The 21,288-nt window shown below is 38.2% G+C and overlaps 2 protein-coding genes across 9 annotated transcripts in view; one reads left to right on the top strand and one right to left on the bottom strand.

The window, feature by feature from the left end:
• The window catches only part of Smc4 (structural maintenance of chromosomes 4), a 31,784-nt gene extending 29,184 nt beyond the window's left edge, over positions 1-2,600 (bottom strand). For 2 of the 4 annotated variants that reach the window (XM_047564361.1, XM_047564365.1), the window contains exons 1-3: positions 2,444-2,600; positions 1,276-1,416; positions 172-350 (exon numbers count right to left, since the gene is read on the bottom strand). In XM_047564361.1, coding sequence (XP_047420317.1) covers positions 172-350; positions 1,276-1,411 — 315 coding nt within the window. In that variant the 5' untranslated portion in view covers positions 1,412-1,416; positions 2,444-2,600. Of the gene's footprint in view, positions 1-171; positions 351-1,275; positions 1,483-2,443 lie in introns of all 4 variants that reach the window. The other 2 variants (XM_047564362.1, XM_047564364.1) reach the window with 2 other exon arrangements.
• Positions 2,601-2,967: 367 nt separating this feature from the next.
• Ift80 (intraflagellar transport 80) overlaps positions 2,968-21,288 on the top strand; it is a 115,568-nt gene continuing 97,247 nt past the window's right edge. For 4 of the 5 annotated variants that reach the window (XM_047564616.1, XM_047564613.1, XM_047564614.1 and 1 more), the window contains exons 1-2: positions 2,968-3,317; positions 20,737-20,820. In XM_047564616.1, the coding sequence (XP_047420572.1) occupies positions 20,784-20,820 (37 nt within the window). In that variant the 5' untranslated portion in view covers positions 2,968-3,317; positions 20,737-20,783. The remainder of the gene's footprint in view (positions 3,318-20,736; positions 20,821-21,288) is intronic. The other variant, XM_047564617.1, reaches the window with a different exon arrangement.

The following is a 21,288-nucleotide window of genomic DNA, read 5'->3' as shown; positions in this document are numbered from 1 at the left end:
AACACGGATTCCTTACACGAGATCTTTATAGCTAAAAAGGTACCAAAGATAATAAATAAATCAATCATTTGTTAAAATCAAAGGAAACAAACCAAGTTTATTACAGAGAATAGTTAGAAAACTGAAACATCCTATATTCCTTTACAATAGTTATTTGAAATGGGCAAATACCTTATGGAAAGGTCCCAGAATTTTTTCCCCAGCATAAGACTTGAAGTTCTGGTTTACAATATGAGTTATCATAAGCCGAGGAGCTCCAGCTTCATTGGTCATTGCTGGAGGTGGGGGTGGAGGAATACTGTTCAAAATCTCTTCTAAACTTCTGTTATCAAGTTCCTCACCTGGAGTCTCTTGATGAACCAAAGGCAAGAGGGAGGAAAAAAGCCTATATTAATACTATTAGTTCGGAGGACTGCTGCCTGCTGATATTTAAAAAAACGGAATGAGAAATGTTACTTATGAAACCTAGGACCTCAAATTTTCCACACAAATACAGTATTAGCCTAAACTCCTGGGGATATCAATCAAATCCTTTAGCTTGGGTTAATTAAAAAACAAAACACAAAAAAACTCTTGAAAGAAATGCCACCAGTTCTAAAATTCTATAGAACTACAATATACTTCTTAGGAGTCAAAACACCACATCATAAAACAAATCTGGGAAAACCACAAAAAACTGATTCCCTGTATCCCTAAACAGGAGTTGACACTCTAAGGCTCTAGACTTTCCGTATATTTGAATATCTGAAAAATTCACTAGCTTCAGCGCCACAGTCACAGGGGTTTCATAATATCACCCAAATCTTGGACTCCAAAAGTGACAATAGGTTCTAAGTCATCATCTTCCCTTTAAAGGCAATCTAAGACCTCGGAGGTGAGGTTAGGGTCAAGCAACTTTTAATCATGTTCAGTCATGATGACTGTGTCTGCGAAAGAAAATAAACCTCACTAGCTCTTGGCTCACTATGCCAATTTCAATGGAAATATAAAGATGTCAGTACCATTCCAAAATGCCACAAACGGAAATTCACAACTGAAGCCATCTGCTCACCCCCATCACCTCCAGCACCGTTACACCGAAATTGCACGGGAGCCCTATTTCTGAATCGCGGAAAGGCTTTCCAGAACTGCTCTAAGGGAGTGACTGGATCTTCAGACGTCAACCCCAGTCTTTTGCACGCGTGCCACAACCACAGCAAGTCTCGAGTTGGGCACCGACACGGTCGGGCGCCTCGGTTTGCGCTCCTACAGAGTCGCGGCGGGTCACTACCTCACCTGGGGCTGCAGTTTGGCTCTCGGTGCGGCCGGTCGGCGGATCGGGTTCCGCGTCGCTGCTGGTGCCGTCCGGGGACAGCGGCGGCCCTTCCTCTTTACGGCGGGCTGTGGAGGGCTGGGTGCCTTTACGCGGCATGGTCGCTGGGGTCGGGGAAGAGCCGGAGCAAGTCAGCCAGCAAAACCCATCCCGATTACTTTCCACCCCACCTGTTTCCGAGAGTCGCACTTTAAAATCCCGCTCAGAGGCGAAGAATCCTCAAGAAGAGGACCACAAAAAAGCCCCAAATGGCAACAAGGCGGATGGGTTTTCTTAAGACCCATGTAGGTGGGAAAGTCTGGACGTGCCTGGAAATCAAGGATCTAGCAACAGCTAAGGTTTTTAAAAAATTTTTAAGGCCTTCCACCCGTCCACTTCCAGCGTAAGAAAGCACTCTAACCTATTTATAAACGAAACATCTCCTATAAGAGGTCATTTGTTGACCTTTCCTCGCTTTTCGGACTAGGGATGCAAGCGCACCGACTTTTCAGTGGAGTTCGTGTTAGCTTCAGGTTTGAATGGCCATCAACCCTTTCTACAGTAAAGACCCACGGGCGACTTGCCGCCCGCCTTCCTCTCCCCGCCATCTAGCTCTTGGCATCTAGAGCGCCCTGGGGATTCGAGGTCTCTTCCCCCGTCCCATCGGCAAGTATGGCCGAAGCTGGTACCGACGACTAGCCACTTCCAAACAGGACGACAGCAGGGCTTGCTCGTGTAACAGGAATTTGTCTCTCTGGGGTCCGGGGCGGTCCCGTTGGGTGGTAGTAAGTAAAGCCAACAGTAAAGGGTCAGACCCGGTGACTAGTCCCCTGGGAGACGAAGGGGGGGTATTGGAGGAGACGCCGTTTTCCTGAGAGAGAACAGAATTTCTGAGAAGAGATCCGAGAGGCTTGAGCCTCCCTAAGAGAGGCTGTAAGCAGCTCAGAGAAGTGGCGCTCGGGAGAAGCGCGCTGGAGCCCCAGCCGCAGGGAGCGGCCGAGGGGGGAGGGGTGACAGCGAGAGAATCTCCCAGTAGCAGCCTCCTCACCCCGGACTTCGCTGCTTTAGTTCAAGGCCTCTAATTTCCAGGCGCCCGTGGACAGGACAGAAAGTAAGAGTGTGACAACCTTATCAGGAAAAGAAGTACTTTACCTGCGGGACAGTCCACTCAGACCAGGGCTGGAAACAGTTGTAAAGGCCCCCTCCCCCCTGCGCCTACCGGTGCTTCGGCTCCGGGTCCTTCACTCGAAAATGGCGCCTAAAATACAAACTCGAACGGAAATTCGTTACAAATGCGCGCAATGATTTCTGGGATCTACTAATTTGAAAAAACAGTGCGGCGATTATCACCGCCATCTTTTGCTCCTTTATGCGCATGCGTGAACTCTTGATGGGACCCAAGTGGTAAGGGCGGTTTCTCGGTGGAAAGGAAAAGCGAGGAAATGTGTTCCCTGTGGTCTATAGTAGAAGCACTGTTACGGAAACTACAGCATTTGAAAACACAACCTGGCGAATTTTAAAAAAAGAGGAAAAAAAATAGGGCCCCGCCCACAGTTAAGAGACGGGGCTCAGTTGTCCAATAACGACCCTTAACGAGAGGGCGGGCTCGCTTAGGGGTGGGGTCTCGGGCCCGCTCGGATGACGCACCTCTGGGAAGTATCGCGGGAAGAAGGAGAAAAAGCTAGCGCTTAGAAGTCGCTATGGTGACGGAAAGGTCGGGCGTCTTCTCTGTAACTGGTCCCAGCTCTAGCAGCAGTAGCCGCTGCTTTCCTGGATCTTGAGGTAAATCTCCTCACCTCCTGACGTTTTGAAGAAAGGGTTTGGAAGTCGCAGTCGTCCCTGGACCCTGCCTTCCCTCGCCTTGAGGGTGTGTGGTTCGTGGTGCATCAGTTATTTTGTCTCCCTGAGGGGCGAGGACTGTGTCGCTCTTGTCAGGACTTTTTGGAAACCAAGGAGGAATCCCTAAGTTTGAAGACGGTAGAGAGAAGACAACTAGAAGAGAAGACCTGGATTAGTGAATAATCAGGTAGGCCACATGTGAATAGCAAAATACTGGTTTTCGAGTTATTTAGTGAAGGGGGTTTCGGACTACTAAAAATCATTTGTCTGAAGGACTCCTAATGGAAGAAACGTTTTGCCGTGGTCATCTCCATATATTTATGAGAGAGTTACCAATCATCAAATATTTCTTAAGTAACTTTTGTATATGTTGCACTGTATGACAATTCCTGGTCCCAGAGAACTTGGTTTTGTTGGTGATTTCACCCTCCCGCCCCCGCAATCCAGGGGCGTTTACCACGGAGCTAAAAAACCAACCCTCAGCCCCATTTGTTTTTTATTTTGAGTCAGGTCTCAGAAAATTGCTTGGGGGTTCTTTAATTTGGGGAGTCTGGTCTTCAACTTGTGATCCTCCTGCCTCACTCAGCCTCCTGAGTTTGCTGGGATTACAGGCCTAGGCCACTGCATAGGCCACTGCATCTGGCAGTTAGTGTCTTTTTAACTCCGACTCTGTGATGTGCTGGTGGATTATTGGTTTTTAGAGTTCATAATTCCCCATCAAATCGTGTACAAAATTCTCTCTGTGAATTTTTCTGGAGAGTTTATTTTTTCCACAGTTTTCATCAGATTTGATCCTAAATTCCCTACAGTGTTAAAGAACCATTAGTTGATTTGATTCCCTTCAGTAAGCTTTTTATTCAACAACTCTTAGGTTGAGTTGATCCTTTCCTTTTTTTTTTTTTTAACTTTTGCATACTTTGGGCCTCGCATATTAAGGCAGCAAAAATCTTCTTTATGAATGAATTTACTTTGTTGATCTTAATATATTATGGTTCTTGCACTGAGAAGCATAAAGTTAGGTTCAGTTAATTCTCAGAAAGGGGTGGAGAGGATACTTTACTCAAGTAAGAATTTGGTGAGTTGGGAGACTGGTGTGATTTGAATAAGCATTTACTCAGTATTATATTTTTATATTTGCAGTGAAAAAATAACATTTTTATAAAGCAAAATAAAATACAGAAAAGAAAGCTGAATGAAAAAAAGTTTTGACTTGTAGGCATACCAAGAGGATATAGAGATTCTCTTTGAAGGCTCTGGAATCTTACATTTTCAAAGATTGTAAAATACTACAGAACTTGAATGAAAGAGATACCAACTATGAAAAAAGCAGACTAGACCAAATTGGGTGGTCCTATGAGGAGCAGAAAGCACAATATATTTGAAAGACATAAATAGAAAATAGTTATACTCCCCCGTGCCATCATTTTAAAGCTATATACTTGGACAGTTTACTCAATTTATCAGTCTCTTTGGGGGGCATTTATAAAACTAGCATATAATAGCTACCTTATAGTATTGATTATAATTGTTCATCTAGCACATATAAACCTTTAATGTTATTGTTTATGACATTGACCTTATTAATGTAAGTGCTAAAGATGAATAATGGGATTCCAAGTTAGAAGAAGGGTAGCTTAGGAAGGATCCTGAAAGCTGAATCAAGAATATTAAATATGAGATGGAAGAAACAGCTATTAGAAAAATTTTGAATCAAGGAATGACTTGGTAAAAATAGGAATAATAACTACAGTAATTATGGGATGTATTAAAGGGGATCCGTCATGCCTTTAAGTTAGATTGTTACTGTACAGCCCTCTATATGGGAGGTGAAAATCGCCCACCAAATTATATTGTGTGCTTGTATGAATATGTAACACAAATTCAACTATTATGTAAAACTATAATGTACCAACAAAATAATGGAAAAAATAAAATACCATATACAACTGTGAGCTATCCTATTTTTGAACATCTTAACAAAATGAGTTTTCTCAAAAACATAAATTGCCATTTAATAAAGAATAACTTAATAAATAAGCCAACATAATAATAAAAAAAAAGTGCCTACACAGTAGAAAGGAAAAAAATTTGAAGACATTTTTGGAAAAAAATCTATAGCTTTTATGGATTTTGATGGTTAAGAGTACAGACCCTGAAGGTCAGTCAAGTACTGTTCTTTGTGAATCCTTGAATTAGTGAAGAGGGAATAGGAAGAACGATAAGTCATAAATAAACACTAGTTTTACTGCCTTAGATGATTGCTGTGAGTATGAAAGTTCTCAATGACTGATGCGAAAGAAATGTAGTTTTAGTTGAATCTAACCATGCCCCCCACTCAGAACAAACATTGTCAAAACAAGCCTAAACCAGGTTGCAGAATGAAGAAAATAATAAAAAACAGCTACAGAGTAGCCTTAAATTTGGAGATCAATATATTTGATGAAAATAAGGCATTCAGAATAAGTGTAATGTTTTTGAAGATTGTAAGTGTAATTTTTGAGAAGGTATTAAGATTATAAGAAATACTTTTGTTGATTGTTGCCATTACTTTGGATACTTCTCATAAAAATTAACTGAGTCTAATTAGAAAGAGAAGCTAGTCTACCTGGGAAGGACTAGGTTACAATCATAACCCAGACTTTGGACATTATGATCATGTCTCACTTTCTAATCTAAAATCTACCAACAATCCTTATCTGCAAATTCAGGAAGTGTGAGAAAGGAAGCCTCATTTTTCACCTTAGAAAAGTAAAATTATACCCAACAGGGAGAAATAATAAATTCAAAGAAAAAAACTAGAATGAAAATTAAAATCCTTATTTGCATTTCTTTTAAGTGCACAGTTTTATTATCATTATAATAATATATATTTCTCTGCCTTCTGAAAAGTTGCAGAAATTCTGAAATTAGATTTATGAGTAATGTTTAAATAGATTATAACTAAATATTTAGATAAATTAGATAAATTAAATTAGATAAATAAATGTGAATTTGTGTAAATAATGTATAAAGAGAATACTGTTCAAAATTAATAAGTTGGATAGAGACAGTGAAGATAGAAATGAATATCCATCTTGATAATATAAGCCCCTAGGACAGGGCGTGTAGCTTGGTGGAGTGCTTGCCTTGGATGGTTGAGGCTCTGGGTTCAATAAGCAGCACTTAAAAAAAAGAAGCCTCCTAGTATGTTAATCTTACTGAAACTCTCACCTAATTTATCACCAAAAATCCTCAAATGAAGCAAAATTTAAAAGCTCTGGAAGCTAGGAAGCTAGTTGTTTTCTGGAAACAGCATTTTTAAAAAAAACAAGTTTGTTCTTTTTGGAAATAGCATTTTGAAGGATGGGATTTTTTTGTTTTGTTGGTACTGGGGGTTGAACCCAGGGGTGCTTTATTGCTGAGCTACATCCCCAACCTTTTATTTTTTATTTTGAGTCAGGGTCTCACTAAGTTGCTTAGGACCTCACTAAATTTCTGAGGTTGGCCTTGATCTTGGATTCCTCCTGCCTCAGCCTCCTGAGCTGCTTGGATTACAGTTGTGCCTGTGTCTGGCAAAGGATGGGTATGTTTTATTCCTAGAGGGTAGAATTTGGAATTATGGAAAGATATATTCAGTTGGTAGCAGCAGTAGAAAGTATAGCTCAGGAGAGCAAATAGGATGGGATAGTGTTTTAAGAATAGTTAGAATACTAAAAATAAATCACATTTTTTAAGGTTATAAGCTAGCAATGATGTTGAGGAAGTATCTATTTTTAGAATATAAGTGAGAGAAAACCCAATCCAAATTGTTTTGAGAAAAAAATTGTCTCCTATAATTAGCAAGTTTAGTGACGACTACTACTGAAGGTTTACTTTAGTGGTAGAGTGCTTGCCTAACTTATTCTGAACTTAGTCTCCAGCATGGGGGGAAAACATCAGGTGACTATAATTCTAACTACTGGATTCAGGGTTCAAACAAAACACCAGAATTTTTTTTTAACTTGCTTTATATTGCATTGCCATGATATTATTTTCAGGTTCCATGTGTGGCCTTTGGTACCTCCAGGATCTCCCCTTGCTGTGGTAAGATAGCCACAGTAACTCCAGCCTCAAATCCTCTAAAATGAAAAGGGGTGGGGCTAAAATGAAATGTAAGGAGGACTTCTCTTCCCATAATTTATTTGAATAAAAGTCTTGGGCTAACTGTTGGATAGCCTGTTACAGAAGGAATGGAAGGCTCTAATTGGCTTAACTCTGAGCCTCATGCTGGCTTGACTCAAACCACACAGAATAAGAATAAGGGAGTGGTTGTTCCACAGATAAAATATTCTTATATTGGAAAAGAGCAAATACATGCTGGGTGACAAAAGTAATTTTGCAAATACATAATTAGTAACTGCTTACTGTGTGTCAGGCACTCTATTGGATCTTCTGCATACTTTATCTTTTTAATCATCAAAATTACTTGTGATATAGGTATTAAGCCCATTTTACATAAGAAAGAAAACAAAATGCAATATCCAGAAGATAAGCTAGATGATTTCAAAAGAATGGTGCTCTTTTGGAAATAAGTTTATAATAATAATAAGTTTTTTTAAATGCAGAAATGCATAAAACACAATTGGGTCATAGTCTTACCACTCATAAACCTATATTGAATAAATAAATGGATAGGTAAATAAAATAGTATTAATGTGGTTAAAAACTTCAAACACATGGAAACATAAAAGTATTAAAAAGCTTCCCTTCTTGGGAATAGGGGAATAGCTAAAAGCTTCCTTTCTCATTCCGGTGTTCTACCACAAAGGTCTTTTTTTTTTTTTTTTTTTTTTTTTTTAAGTAGGATCTTGCTGAGTTGTTCAGCATGTGCTCAGCCTCTGGAGTAGCTGGGATTACAGGCATGCCCCACAGTGCCCAGTTTAGGTGTCCATTATTAAGTGCCTTACATATTTTTCTAGAAAAGTGTTGTAGTATCCACCAGCTTAAGTATATATCACTGATTATTTACACAAAAGGAATTGAAATACTGGTATATACCTTACTTTTGTCATTTATCATAGACATGTTTCTATATCAACAAATATAACTCTTTTTACAATAATTGTGGTACTTTCTAGTATATTGGTTCAACACAATTCTTTTATGCTAATTGAATTAAAAGTAAATTAAAAGTGACAACATATTTTTAAATTTGTGAATCGTATTTTATTGGTTGGAATTTAGGCATCTACAAAAGAATTGTAAATATAGCCAATAAGAATAACATTGTAGTATAGGTACTATTCATAGTTAGAATTGCAAGGAAGCTTATATACTACATCCTACACATACACTTTAGCAAATGCATACAGGAATTGGGGTAGGGTGAAGGTTGAAAGTGTTTAGTAGTTGAACCGTTCTGCCATTCATAAGCCTTTTTTCTTTGGTTTTTAGGTCTCTAAGTATGTGCCTGGCTGTAGGGAACCTACCCCTCTCCTCTGCCACACAAGAGATCTTAGTCTGCAAGTGGTTCTGTAATGGGACCAATCTGAGTGAAAAAATCTGCTTTTCTCATTTCTCTCTTGGAAAAGAGACATGACAGTCCTTTCAGAGCTATCAAATTAGGGAAGCTTTGATTTAAAAAAAAAAAAATGCACTTTTTAAGCCAGCTGTTTCTAATAATATCACTACTGTAGGGTTAGCTAAGTTAGAATTTGGTATAAATATGTTTATAATCAAGCTCTTGTATATCTTATCATCTGTTCTTCACATTCCTGTTCACTAGTTGAATTTTTTCAGCCACTTATTATCTATAGGTTCTCTCTCTCTCTCTCTCTCTCTTCCCTTTTTTTTTCTTTTTATGGGTCCTGAGGATTGAACTCAGGGCACTCAGCCACTGAGCTACATCCTCAGCTCTATTTTGTATTTTATTTAGAGAGAGGGTCTCACTGAGTTGTTTAGTGCCTTGCTTTTGCCGAGGCTGGCTTTGAACTTGGGATTCTCCTGCCTCAGCCTCTTGAGCAACTGGGATTACAGGCGTGGGCCACTGTGCCAGCTGTGTTCTTGTTGACAAGTCATTCCTTCCCTGTTTCCCGCCTAAAACTTTCTCCTTAATGTTTTTATCTCTTTGTTTTTTTTTTTAAATTGAATTCTTTTCTTCTTTAACACCATCATAATCATTTTAAACTGTGTAGTTCATTGGCATTAAGTACTTCGTTTTGCTACCATCACCTTCATGCACAAAACTCTATCTGCAGAACTCAAACTCTACCCGTTAAACAATGACTCCCCATTCCCCCCATCCTATTGGCAGTGACCATTCTACTCTTTATTTCTATGAATTTGACTAGGTATTTCATGTATGAAGTGGAACCATATAGTATTCGTCCTTTTGGCTATTTCAATTCACATAATACTTTGGCCTAATTCTTAACATTAATTCTTAATTCTATTTTATTGGTTCTCTCTTCCACATTAAATACACATATATCCACATAGGTATACAATCTGTGATGAACATTTACATTTCTAGTTTTTGATAGTACAGGTTGAGTATCCCTTATCCAAAATGCTTGGGACCAAAAATACTTCAGATTTTGGATTATTTTCGAATTTTGGAATATGTGCATACACATAATGAATTGTGTGCAGGACGAAGTCTAAGCATGAAATGATGTTTCGGCATCTTATACACATAGTCTGAAGATAATTTTAGGCAATATTTCTGTTGTCTATTCATCTGCATTCTGTGTCTTATCATGTAAATATTTTACTTGAGGTGATATGTTGATGCTCAAAAAATTTTGGATTTTGGAGCATTTGGGATATCAGATTTTCAGATTACAGATGCTTGTACTTTACAGAATTTTGAAATGAATAAATTTGTGTATATTCTGGATGTTCATTTATATGTTTATGGTAAATTCCTATGACAAAGTTCTATTGAGATGAGAGCCCAAGTTATTTTCCTTTGTCTGAACTATAAAGGGACTAGAGAGGAAATTGCTTTTTTTTTTTTTCTTAGTGCCAGGAATTAAACCCAGGGCTTTTAAGCACTGAGCCATATCCCCAGCCCTTTCTATATTTAATTTTGAGAACAGGGTCTCGCCAAGTTCTTTAGGGCCTTGCTAGGTTGCTGAGGTTGGCCTTGAACTTGCAATCCTCCTGCCTCAGTCTCTGGAGTCGCTGGGATTATAGGCATGCACCACCAAGCTCAGCAGGAAATTGCTTTTTATAATGGGAAGGACTCACAAGATAAGGAATTCCCCAAATATAGAAAAGGCAGCACCAATTTACCTGTCCTTCGATAATGTATTAAAAATATTTGTTTCTCTATATGCTAGTATTAGGTTCTGGGTATTTTTCATTTCCCCACTCTGATAATAGAAAAATATTATCTGATTGTTTTAATTTTTATTTCTTTAATTTTAATTGAGGCTGGGCATTGTTTCATGTTTTGATTGTCCTTTTACCATCTGTATTTATGTTTCTGTGAACTGTCACTGAAAGTTTTTAAAAATAGAAGTACCCCATTGTCAGTGCCCTGATCAAATGACTTTGAAGGAGACCATGCTTTCTAGTTATTCTCTATTTCTATAGTATTGCCAATCTATCCCTGTTTACTGGTTCTTTGTCCTTTGCCTCTAAATATACTGAGGTCTAACGTAATTTAAAAGTCTTTCATAGCTAATAGATTCTAGACTTTTATATCCAGTTTCTCTTTGACCTCTCTATTAGGATGTCTAATAGTAGATTGCACTTAACATATCCAAAACAAAATGTTTAATTCTGTTAACTCCTAACCTGTTTGTGTTATCTTTTTTTCCGGGAAATAACAACTCCATTTACCTGTTAAAACATTAGTCATTTTTAACTTTCCTTTTAACCTAATTTTTCAGCAAATCCTGTGGAATTTTCCTTTAAAATATATTCAGAATATGCCCACTTCATTTCACTTGTAATACTGCTTTCCTTGTTCTGGTCCAAGCCACTTTAAGCTTTCTTCCAGATTATTGAAATCCAGTTGTTCTCCCTATTCTAGTCCTGTTTATCTTCTCTTCTGATGGTCTGTTTTTTGCATACTAGTCTGGATTTTTCTTTTTGGTGGTATTGAGGATTTAATCCAGGGGCTATCCACTACTGAGCTACATCCCCAACCCTTTTTATTTTTTATTTTGAGACAGAATCTCACTAGGTTGTCCAGATTGGCCTTGGATTTGCAATCCTCTTGTTTTAGCCTCCGCAGTAGCTGGGGTTTACAACGTGTACCACTGTGCCTGACTTGTGTGTTGTTCTGTAATGACATTTATATGATCACATAACTCCTTTGTTCATAACCTCTCTGCTGGATTCTTAAGTTTATGCAGAAGGAAAACTGAAGATTTTATTGTGACTTTCCAAAACCCTACATGATCTGTGTCCCCTTTTCCTTTCTAATTTCCTGCTAGTATCTTAACTTACTATGTTTTAGCCCTTCTGGGCTTTGTGTTCTGATTTAGCTTTAACAGCATTGCTGGGATGTATTTAGAAGAATTTGAAGTGGTTAAGTGTAGGAACAGAAAGATCACTTCTGGACCTAGTGCAATAATTAAGGCAGGGAATGGGTGTGGCTTTGAACTGTGGTGAGGTGTTGAGAGTTTTGGTGGTTGGATAGACTGTCAGATTTTGCTAGGCATATTTTTCTTGTCAAGCCTCAAAAAATGTTGACCTACACAGAGCTGAAGACAACTTGGCTAAATGATTTTCAGTATCATAGGCATAGTTGTTCCTCCTGATGTGAAGTTGTAAAATTATATATGCCCTGGAATTTTTCTATTATCTGCCCCATTCCACTGCTCCAGTAGCACTCCTTAGTTGGACCCTAGGTGTCTAATGCGTTTGGGCATGTGTAAATACCTCAATACAGCTTAGGTTATTCCTTGAATTGACTGTGCTATACTACTGCTTTTCCCTTATTCCTCTATTCAATCCAGTATCAGAATGCACATGTTATTCATGCTAATGATCTGAGCTAAATGAAATGTGTGGGGAAGATATTTCTAACAAGGGAGAATCTTCCCAGTGTTAGGGTATCAACTTCCTTTTTCTTTCATTCCTTGGCATCATGTTTCTGATTTTTTTTTTTTTTTTTTTTTTTTTTTATTCTTTATAAGTTTAAAGTTACCATTACAGACAATTTAGTTTGACAACTGTAGCTTGGTAAATTTTCTACTTTAAAGATTTGTATTCCTGGAAGATATGAATATATTTAATATACAAAGAAGAGTGGCCATCCAACAATTATCTTGATATATTAATATTAACCAAGTTTAGTTTTTAAAGGAAAATTGAGACTCTGCAATATGGTACAATACCCTAAACGTTTTTGTTTAACCATAATTGTAAAAACCCTAATTTTTAGGACTATTTTTTTCTAAAGAATAAAACTTAATAAAACAATTTAAGAGCAAATTAGTGTTTTTTTTTTTTTTTTTTTTTTACATAGGGTAATGATGTTTATTTTATTTTTCTCCTCCCCCCACCCCTCCCACCCCTCTTTTCCCTCTACACAGTCCTTCTTTCCTTCATTCTTGCCGCTGTCCTTGGCCTAACTCTAAACCTAACCCTAAACCTAATGCTAGCCCCTCCACCCCCCATTATATGTCCTCATCCGCTTATCAGCGAGATCATTTGTCCTTTAGTTTTTTGAGATTGGCTTATCTCACTTAGCATGATATTCTCCAATTTCGACCATTTGCCTACAAATGCCATAATTTTATCATTCTTCATTGCGGAGTAATATTCCATTGTATAAATATGCCACAGTTTCTTTATCCATTCATCAACTGAAGGGCATCTAGGTTGGTTCCACAATCTGGCTATGGTGAATTGAGCAGCAGTGAACATTGATGTGGCTGTATCTCTGTAGTATGCTGATTTTAAGTCCTTTGGGTATAGGCCAAGGAGTGGGATAGCTGGGTCAAATGGTGTTTCCATTCCAAGCTTTCTGAGGAATCTCCACACTGCTTTCCAGAGTGGCTGCACTAATTTGCAACCCCACCAGCAATGTATGAGTGTTCCTTTTTCACCACATCCTCTCCAACACCTATTGTTGCTTGTATTCTTGATAATCGCCATTCTAATTGGGGTGAGATGAAATCTTAGGGTAGTTTTGATTTGCATTTCCCTTATTACTAGGGATGTTGAACATTTTTTCATATATCTGTTGATTACTTGTACATCTTCTTCTGTGAAGTGTCTGTTCATTTCCTTAGCCCATTTGTTGATTGGATTATTTGTATTCTTCGTGTAGAGTTTTTTGAGTTCTTTATAGATTCTGGAAATTAGCGCTCTATCTGAGGTATGGTTGGCAAAGATATTCTCCCACTCTGTAGGCTCTCTCTTCACATTTCTGATAGTTTCCTTTGCTGAGAGAAAGCTTTTAAGTTTGAATCTATCCCAGTTGTTGATTCTTGCTTTTATTTCTTGTGCTATGGGAGTCCTGTTAAGGAAATCTGATCCTGAGCCAACAAGTTGAAGATTTGGACCTACTTTTTCTTCTATAAGATGCAGGGTCTCTGGTCTGATTCCGAGGTCCTTGATCCATTTGAGTTGAGTTTTGTGTAGGGTGAGAGATAGGGGTTTAATTTCATTCTATTGCATATGGTTTTCCAGTTTTCCCAGAACCATTTGTTGAAGAGGCTATCTTTTCTCCATTGCACATTGTTGGAACCTTTGTCTAGTATGAGAAAATTGTATTTATTTGGGTTTGTGTCCATGTCCTCTATTCTGTACCATTGATCTACCTGTCTATTTTGGTACCAATACCATGCCGTTTTTGTTACTGTTGCTTTGTAGTAGAGTTGAAGATCTGGTATTGCAATACCCCCTGCTTCGCTCTTGCTACTGAGGATTGCTTTAGCTATTCTAGGTTTTTTATTCTTCCAGATGAATTTCATAATTGCTTGCTCTATTTCTGCAAGGTACATCATTGGGATTTTAATTGGAATTGCATTGAATCTGTATAGCACTTTAGGTAGTATAGCCATTTTGACGATATTAATTCTGCCTATCCAGGAACATGGGAGATCTTTCATCTTCTAAGGTTTTCTTGAATTTCTTTCTTTAGTGTTCTGTAGTTCTCATTGTAGAGGTCTTTCACCTCTTTTGTGAGATTGATTCCCAAGTATTTTATTTTTTTCGATGCTATTGTGAATGGGGTAGTTTTCCTAATTTCTCTTTCTGAAGATTCATCACTTATGTATAAAAATGCATTGGATTTATGAGCATTGATCTTGTAACCTGCTACTTTACTGAATTCACTTATGAGTTCTAAAAGTTTTCTGGTGGAATTTCCAGGTTCCTCTAAATATATAATCATGTCATCAGCGAACAGGGATAGTTTGAGTTCTTCTTTTCCTATTCGTATCCCTTTAATTTCTTTGTTTTGTCTGATTGCTCTGGCTAGAGTCTCAAGGACGATGTTGAATAGAAGTGGTGAAAGAGGGCATCCCTGCCTTGTTCCAGTTTTTAGGGGGAACGCTTTCAGTTTTTCACCATTTAGAATGATATTGGCCATGGGCTTAGCGTAGATTGCCTTTATAATGTTTAGGAATGTTCCCACTACCCCAATTTTTTCTAGTGTTTTGAGCATGAAGGGATGCTGTATTTTATCAAATGCTTTTTCTGCATCTATTGAAATAATCATGTGATTCTTAACTTTAAGTCTGTTGATATGGTGAATGACATTTATCGATTTCCGAATGTTGAACCAACCTTGCATCCCTGGGATAAAACCCACTTGATCGTGGTGCACTATCTTTTTAATATATATTTGTATGCGATTTGCTAAAATTTTGTTGAGAATTTTTGCATCGATATTCATTAAGGATATTGGTCTGAAATTTTCTTTCCTCGATGTGTCTCTGTCTGGTTTAGGTATCAGGGTGATATTGGCTTCATAGAATGAGTTTGGTAGGGTTCCCTCCTCTTCTATTTCATGGAATAGTTTGAGAACTATTGGAATGAGCTCTTCTTTAAAGGTTTTGTAGAACTCGGCTGAGAACCCATCTGGTCCTGGACTTTTCTTTGTTGGTAGGCTTTTGATGACCTCTTCTATTTCATTGCTTGAAATTGGTTTATTTAAGGTGTGTATGTCCTCCTCGTTCAGTTTAGGTAGTTCATATGTCTCTAGAAATTTGTTGATGTCTTCGAGGTTTTCTGTTTTGTTGGAGTATAGATTTTCGAAATAGCTTCTAATTATGTTTTGTATTTCACTCGTGTCTGTTGTGATGTTTCCTTGTTCATTCCGAATTTTAGTAATTTGAGTTTTCTCCCTCTTTCTCTTTGTTAGTGTGGCTAAGGGTTTATCAATTTTGTTTATTTTTTCAAAGAACCAACTATTTATTTTGTTAATTTTTCCAATTGTTTCTTTTGTTTCGATTTCGTTGATTTCGGCTCTGATTTTAACTATTTCCTGTCTTCTACTACTTTTGTTGTTGGTCTGCTCTTCTTTTTCTAGTGCTTTGAGCTGTAGTGTTAAGTCGTTTATTTGTTGATTTCTACTTCTTTTTTTGAATGCACCCCATGAAATAAATCTTCCTCTAAGTACTGCTTTCATAGTGTCCCAGAGATTTTGATATGATGTGTCTTTGTTCTCGTTTACTTCTAAGAATTTTTTTATTTCCCTCCTGATGTCTTCTGTTATCCATTCATCATATAATAGTGTATTATTTAGTCTCCAGGTATTGGAGAAGTTTCTGTTTTTTATTCTGTCATTTATTTCTAATTTCAATCCATTATGATCTGATAGAGTACAAGGTAGTATCTCTATCTTCTTGTATTTGCTAACAGTAGCTTTGTGGCATAAAATATGGTCTATTTTAGAGAAGGATCCATGTGCTGCTGAGAAGAAAGTGTATTCGTTCTTTGTTGGATGGTATATTCTCTATATGTCCGTTAAGTCTAAATTGCTGATTGTGTTGTTGAGATCTATAGTTTCTTTATTCAATTTTTGTTTGGACGATCTATCCAGTGGTGAGAGAGGTGTGTTAAAATCGCCTGGTATTATTGTGTTGTGGTCTATTTGAATTCTGTAATTGAGAAGGATTGTTTGACGTACGTGGATGAGCCAATGTTCGGGGCATAGATATTTATGATTGTTATGTCTTGCTGATTTATGCTTCCCTTAAGCAGCATGTAATGTCCTTCTTTATCCCTTCTGATTAGTTTTGGTTTGAAGTCCACATTATCTGAGATGAGGATGGATATTCCAGCTTTTTTGCTGTGTCCGTGTGCATGGTATGTTTTTCCCCATCCTTTCACCTTTAGTCTATGGGTGTCTCTTTCTATGAGGTGAGTCTCTTGCAGGCAGCATATTGTTGGATTTTTCTTTTTAATCCAATCTGCCAGTCTGTGTCTTTTGATTGATGATTTCAGGCCATTAACATTCAGGATTATTATTGTGATATGATTTGTATTCCCAGTCAATTGACTCATTTTTGTTTTTTGACATGATTTGGTTTCTCCTTTATTTGGCTATTCCTTTAGGCTAGTTCCTCCCGTTGCTGATTTGCATCATTGTTTTTCACCTCTTCCTCATGGAATATTTTGCTGAGAATGTTCTGTAATGCTGGCTTTCTTTTTGTAAATTCCTTTAGCTTTTGTTTATCATGGAAGGATCTTATTTCATCGTCAAATTTGAAGGTAAGTTTTGCTGGGTATAAGATTCTTGGTTGGCATCCGTTTCTTTCAGGGCTTGGTATATGTTGTTCCAGGCCCTTCTGGCTTTTAGGGTCTGGATTGAAAAATCTGCTGATATTCTTATTGGTTTTCCTCTGAATGTAATTTGATTCTTTTCTCTCGCGGCCTTTAAAATTCTGTCTTTATTTTGTATGTTAGGTATTTTCATAATAATGTGCCTTGGTGTGGGTCTGTTGTAATTTTGTATGTTTGGAGTTCTATAAGCCTCTTGTACTTGGTTTTCCATTTCATTCTTCAGATTTGGGAAATTTTCTGTTATTATTCATTGAATAGATTGTTCATTCCTTTGGTTTGTTTCTCTAAGCCTTCCTCAATCCCAATAATTCTTAAATTTGGCCTTTTCATGATATCCCATAATTCTTGTAGATTCTGTTCATGATTTCTTACCATCTTTTCTGTTTGGCCAACTTTGCTTTGAAGATTAAATAATTTGTCTTCAATGTCTGAGGTTCTGTCTTCCAGGTGTTCTATCCTATTGGTTATGCTTTCTATGGAGTTTTTAACTTGGTTTATTGTTTCCTTCATTTCAAGTATTTCAGTTTGGTTTTTTTTCAGTATCTCTAACTCTTTATTGAAATGACCTCTTGCTTCCCGTATTTGGTCTTTTAACTGTTGATTGGTGCGATCATTTAATGCCTGCATTTGCTCTTTCATCTCCTCATTAGCTTCCCTGATCGTTTTAATTATGTACATTCTGAACTCCCTTTCTGACATTTCTTCTGCTGTGCTGTCATTGGGTTTTATTGATGTAGTATCTAGGTTTGTTTGGGACATTTTCTTCCCTTGTTTTCTCATATTGGTCAGTTGTCAGTGGGACCCTGAGATATTGCAGTTTTCCGCTACTGGCTTATAGTGTTCCGGTAGATTTCCAGTGTATCACCTCCCAGCCTTCAGTAGCCTGATGTCTTGGAGGAATCTGATAAAGCAGCTCATCCGAAGAAAACTGCCCCTAGCCCCCTACTGGTTCCACGGTTTGGAACTGGCTCTGTGCGGAAATGCTCTCACTGTGGGCCTGCGCCGTGCAGCTGGCCGTGTGGGAGGAGCCCACTGCCGGAGTGTGGAAGGCTACCTTGGGAAGACTCTAGCTGCCCTGCCCGGCTCCAATAGGCCACCTCTATCTGGGCCTGCCACCCGGGCGAGCTTTACCCAGTGGGCAGACTCACCCGTGGCTCTATTTCAGTCCGAGTCTCTCCCAATGCCTCCCCTTCTTAACTCCAGGGTTCTGGAGCGACTGGGGGTGCAGTCTCCCTCTAGGCCGCCATCTTGGATCGCCCCGTGAAGAGAGCCTGCAGCCGGAGTGGGCAGAGCCGCCTGAAGAGGTCTCTGGCTGCCCTGCCCTAATCCCAGAGGCTGTTTGCGGATTGCGGCTCTCCGCTGGTTCGTTGCCAGAGTACGCTGGGCTGCAGGGGCTCCGGGACTCGGAGCTTGTTCTGGTCAGAAAGGCTCTCACTAGCGGGCCAGTTCCGTTCCGAGAACCTGGAGAAGCTGGCTGTGTGGGCGGGGCCCACCGCCGCAGCGCACAGGGCTGCCTGTGGATGACTCTAGCTGCCCTGCCCGGCTCCGATAAGCCACCTCTATCTGGGCCTGCCACCCGGACCGAGCTTTACCCAGTGGGCAGACTCACCCGTGGCTCTATTTCAGTCCGAGTCTCTCAATGCCTCCCCTTCTTACTCCAGGGTTCTGGAGCGACTGGGGGTGCAGTCTCCCTCTAGGCCGCCATCTTGGATCGCCCCGTCCATGTTTCTGATTGATTGGTTAGTCCTTTCTTATAAAAACCATACTGTGGTTTTTTTTTTTTTTTTTTTTTTTAGTTGTAGGTGGACATAATACCTTTATGTTTATGTGGCGCTGAGGTTCAAACCCAGGGCCTCATGTATGCTAGGTGAGCATGCTACCACTGAGCCATAACCCCAACCCCCATACTGCCTTTACTATGTAAAAGGTATTATGATTTCTTCTGGAGAGAAATTATTATAGATATCAGAAGTTTGAGGTTTTCTGATGTAAAATCATCATGCCTTTGCCAAATCTAAGTTTCTGGTAGTAACATTACATTCAGGTTTTACATGTACTACTTTGTTTGTTGTGCTTGTTATTTCCAGAAGCAATGATTTTTTTCTCTTTATTCTTTTAAAATTCTTGTAATCTGAGTAAATTTGAATTATTGTGAAGGAGCAGCTCTGTATAAAATGTTATCATTCTTTGGAGGTCTGATGGAAGTGGAAAAGAAGTTTTGAGTAAGGTGGATAACTCCCAAGGACCAAAAAATGAACCTGGAAACCATGCCTGGGATTGATTATATTCTAGCTTTGGTTGTGCTACAGTACTTTCATACTTTTTAAGCCCAAGAGAATCCCCCAAAGAAAACTACAAGAAAGAGAGGTGAAAGAGTGCTTTGGAATATGGCTGTATTTATACCTTGCTGATATAAAAAGGTTTTCTTGGATTAAGGAGAATGAGAAATTATATAAGGAAGGTCTATTGAATTATTCATCTATAGTAATCATCTCCTTTGATGGAATTATCAGTTAATTTTGGACTTGTTAAAGAGATTTTCCCCTCTTTAATTGAACTTTAATTTGATTTTTTTTTTCTGTTTAGGTTAGTGATGTTAAGAATGTTAAGAATTCTGTAAATGTAGATTGTAATCAGGTAATTTATCTTTTTTTTTTTTTTTTTTTTTTTTCACTTGTTTCTTTTGATAATGTGGTTGTTTGGAGAGTGTTAATTTTATTTTTCCCAAGTTTTTCTTTGGCAATTACACTATTTTTTTATTTTTTTTATTTTTTTACGGTGTTGGGGATTTGAACCCAGCTGAGCTATATCCCCAGCCCTATGACCTTTTTTTATATAACTTTTTTTGGGGGGAGGAATGGGTTCTCACTATGTTGCCCAGTGTAACTTCAGGCTCCTGGGCCAAAGCGATAATCCTGCATCAGCCTCCTAAGTAGCTGAGACTACAGGTGTGTTCCACCACACTCAGCTTATACAACTTTTTTTTTTTTTTTTTTCTATTTTGATGGTGGCACTGGGCATTGAATCCAGAGTGCTCTATTAGTGAGTTACATCTGAAGCCCTTTTTATTTATTTTTTTTTTTCATTTTTTTCATTTTTTTTTTTTTTTTGGTGCTGGGGATTGAACCCAGGGCCTTGTGCTTACAAGGCAAGCACTCTACTGACTGAGCTATCTCCCCAGCCCCCCTTTTTATTTTTTATTTTGAGGCAGGTCTTCGCTAAGTTGCCCAGGCTGGCCTCAATCTTGTGATCCTCTTGCCTCAGCTTCCCAATACAGGTGTGCACCACTGCATCCAGCCTTACATAACTTATAAACAATTTATTACTTTTTTCTTAAGTAATTCCCTTGTTTTCCACATTACCACTATGGTAGCCATAACTGTTGGGCAGTGTATCTTCTCATAACAGATTAAACTTCAACTTGAGGCACTAGGTTGATAATGTCTTATTTCCATGTATAGAATTAAGGCCTTTAAAAATGAAGTTTAGGTTAGCCTTCCATCAGACCTAAAGAATTTAATTGATACCCATTAGAGGGATCAAATTCATCTATGGTTGAGAAGTTCCCAGTTTGAACAATCTTTTGATTTGGCCTCAGGACAGCCTTTGGAATTTTTTTTACCCAACAAATTTACTTAGTGGTATTCTGGATTAGTAGGAGTCTCTCAGGCAAGTTACAGAGAAATCCTGTGGTTCAGCCCAAGGCTTTATATCACCTCTTGGCAGGATTGGCATACCCACTAGTTTTCTTCCTCATTTCCATGTATTTGAGGCCAGAAGAATTATAGGTACTGTGGTGTTCCTTGGGATGCAAAGATGTGTTTTGTGTGTGTGTGTACGCACTTGTTTGTTTTTAATGCTGAATTATATTTTTTCTCCTTTTATTTTTACAGTGAATACAATCCAAGTGGTATTTTAAAAATTTGCTGGAAGTGGAAACATGAGACTGAAGATATCTCTTTTAAAAGAACCAAAGCATATCCTTTTAATACTTAAAAACTTTATTGTAATCATCTTATAGAATTATTAGGTTTTCTTCTATTTTGTATTCTAGATAGAGAATGGACCTTTTTTTATTCCTTTAATGGTAGTTTAGCTAAATAGTTTTCAAAATATTTGAGATCGTGTGTTATAGGTATTTCTCCAAAGCAAATTATTTGCCCTAAATCTTACTTTCAAATTCTTAATGACATTTTTCTTATTCAAGCATTGTATTTAAGTACTTCAAAAGTAGTTTTTATTTAGTAGGATATTGAAGAGAAGCTTTTTAAAATTTTATACTTTTTTGGTACTGGTGATTCAACCCATGGCTGTTTAACCACTGAACCACATCTCCAGTTCTTCTAATTTTTTTTTTTTTTTTTAATTGAGTTGCTTAGGGCCTTGCTGAATTGCTGAGGCTGACCTTGAACTTGTGGTCTTCCTGCCTCAGCTGCCTGAGTTGC

The sequence above is a fragment of the Sciurus carolinensis genome, chromosome 9 (genome assembly GCF_902686445.1).
Source record: "Sciurus carolinensis chromosome 9, mSciCar1.2, whole genome shotgun sequence".
NCBI classification, from domain to species: Eukaryota; Metazoa; Chordata; class Mammalia; order Rodentia; family Sciuridae; genus Sciurus; species Sciurus carolinensis.
Note: the sequence above shows the minus strand (reverse complement) of the source record. Positions and strands in the feature narration are given on the sequence as shown.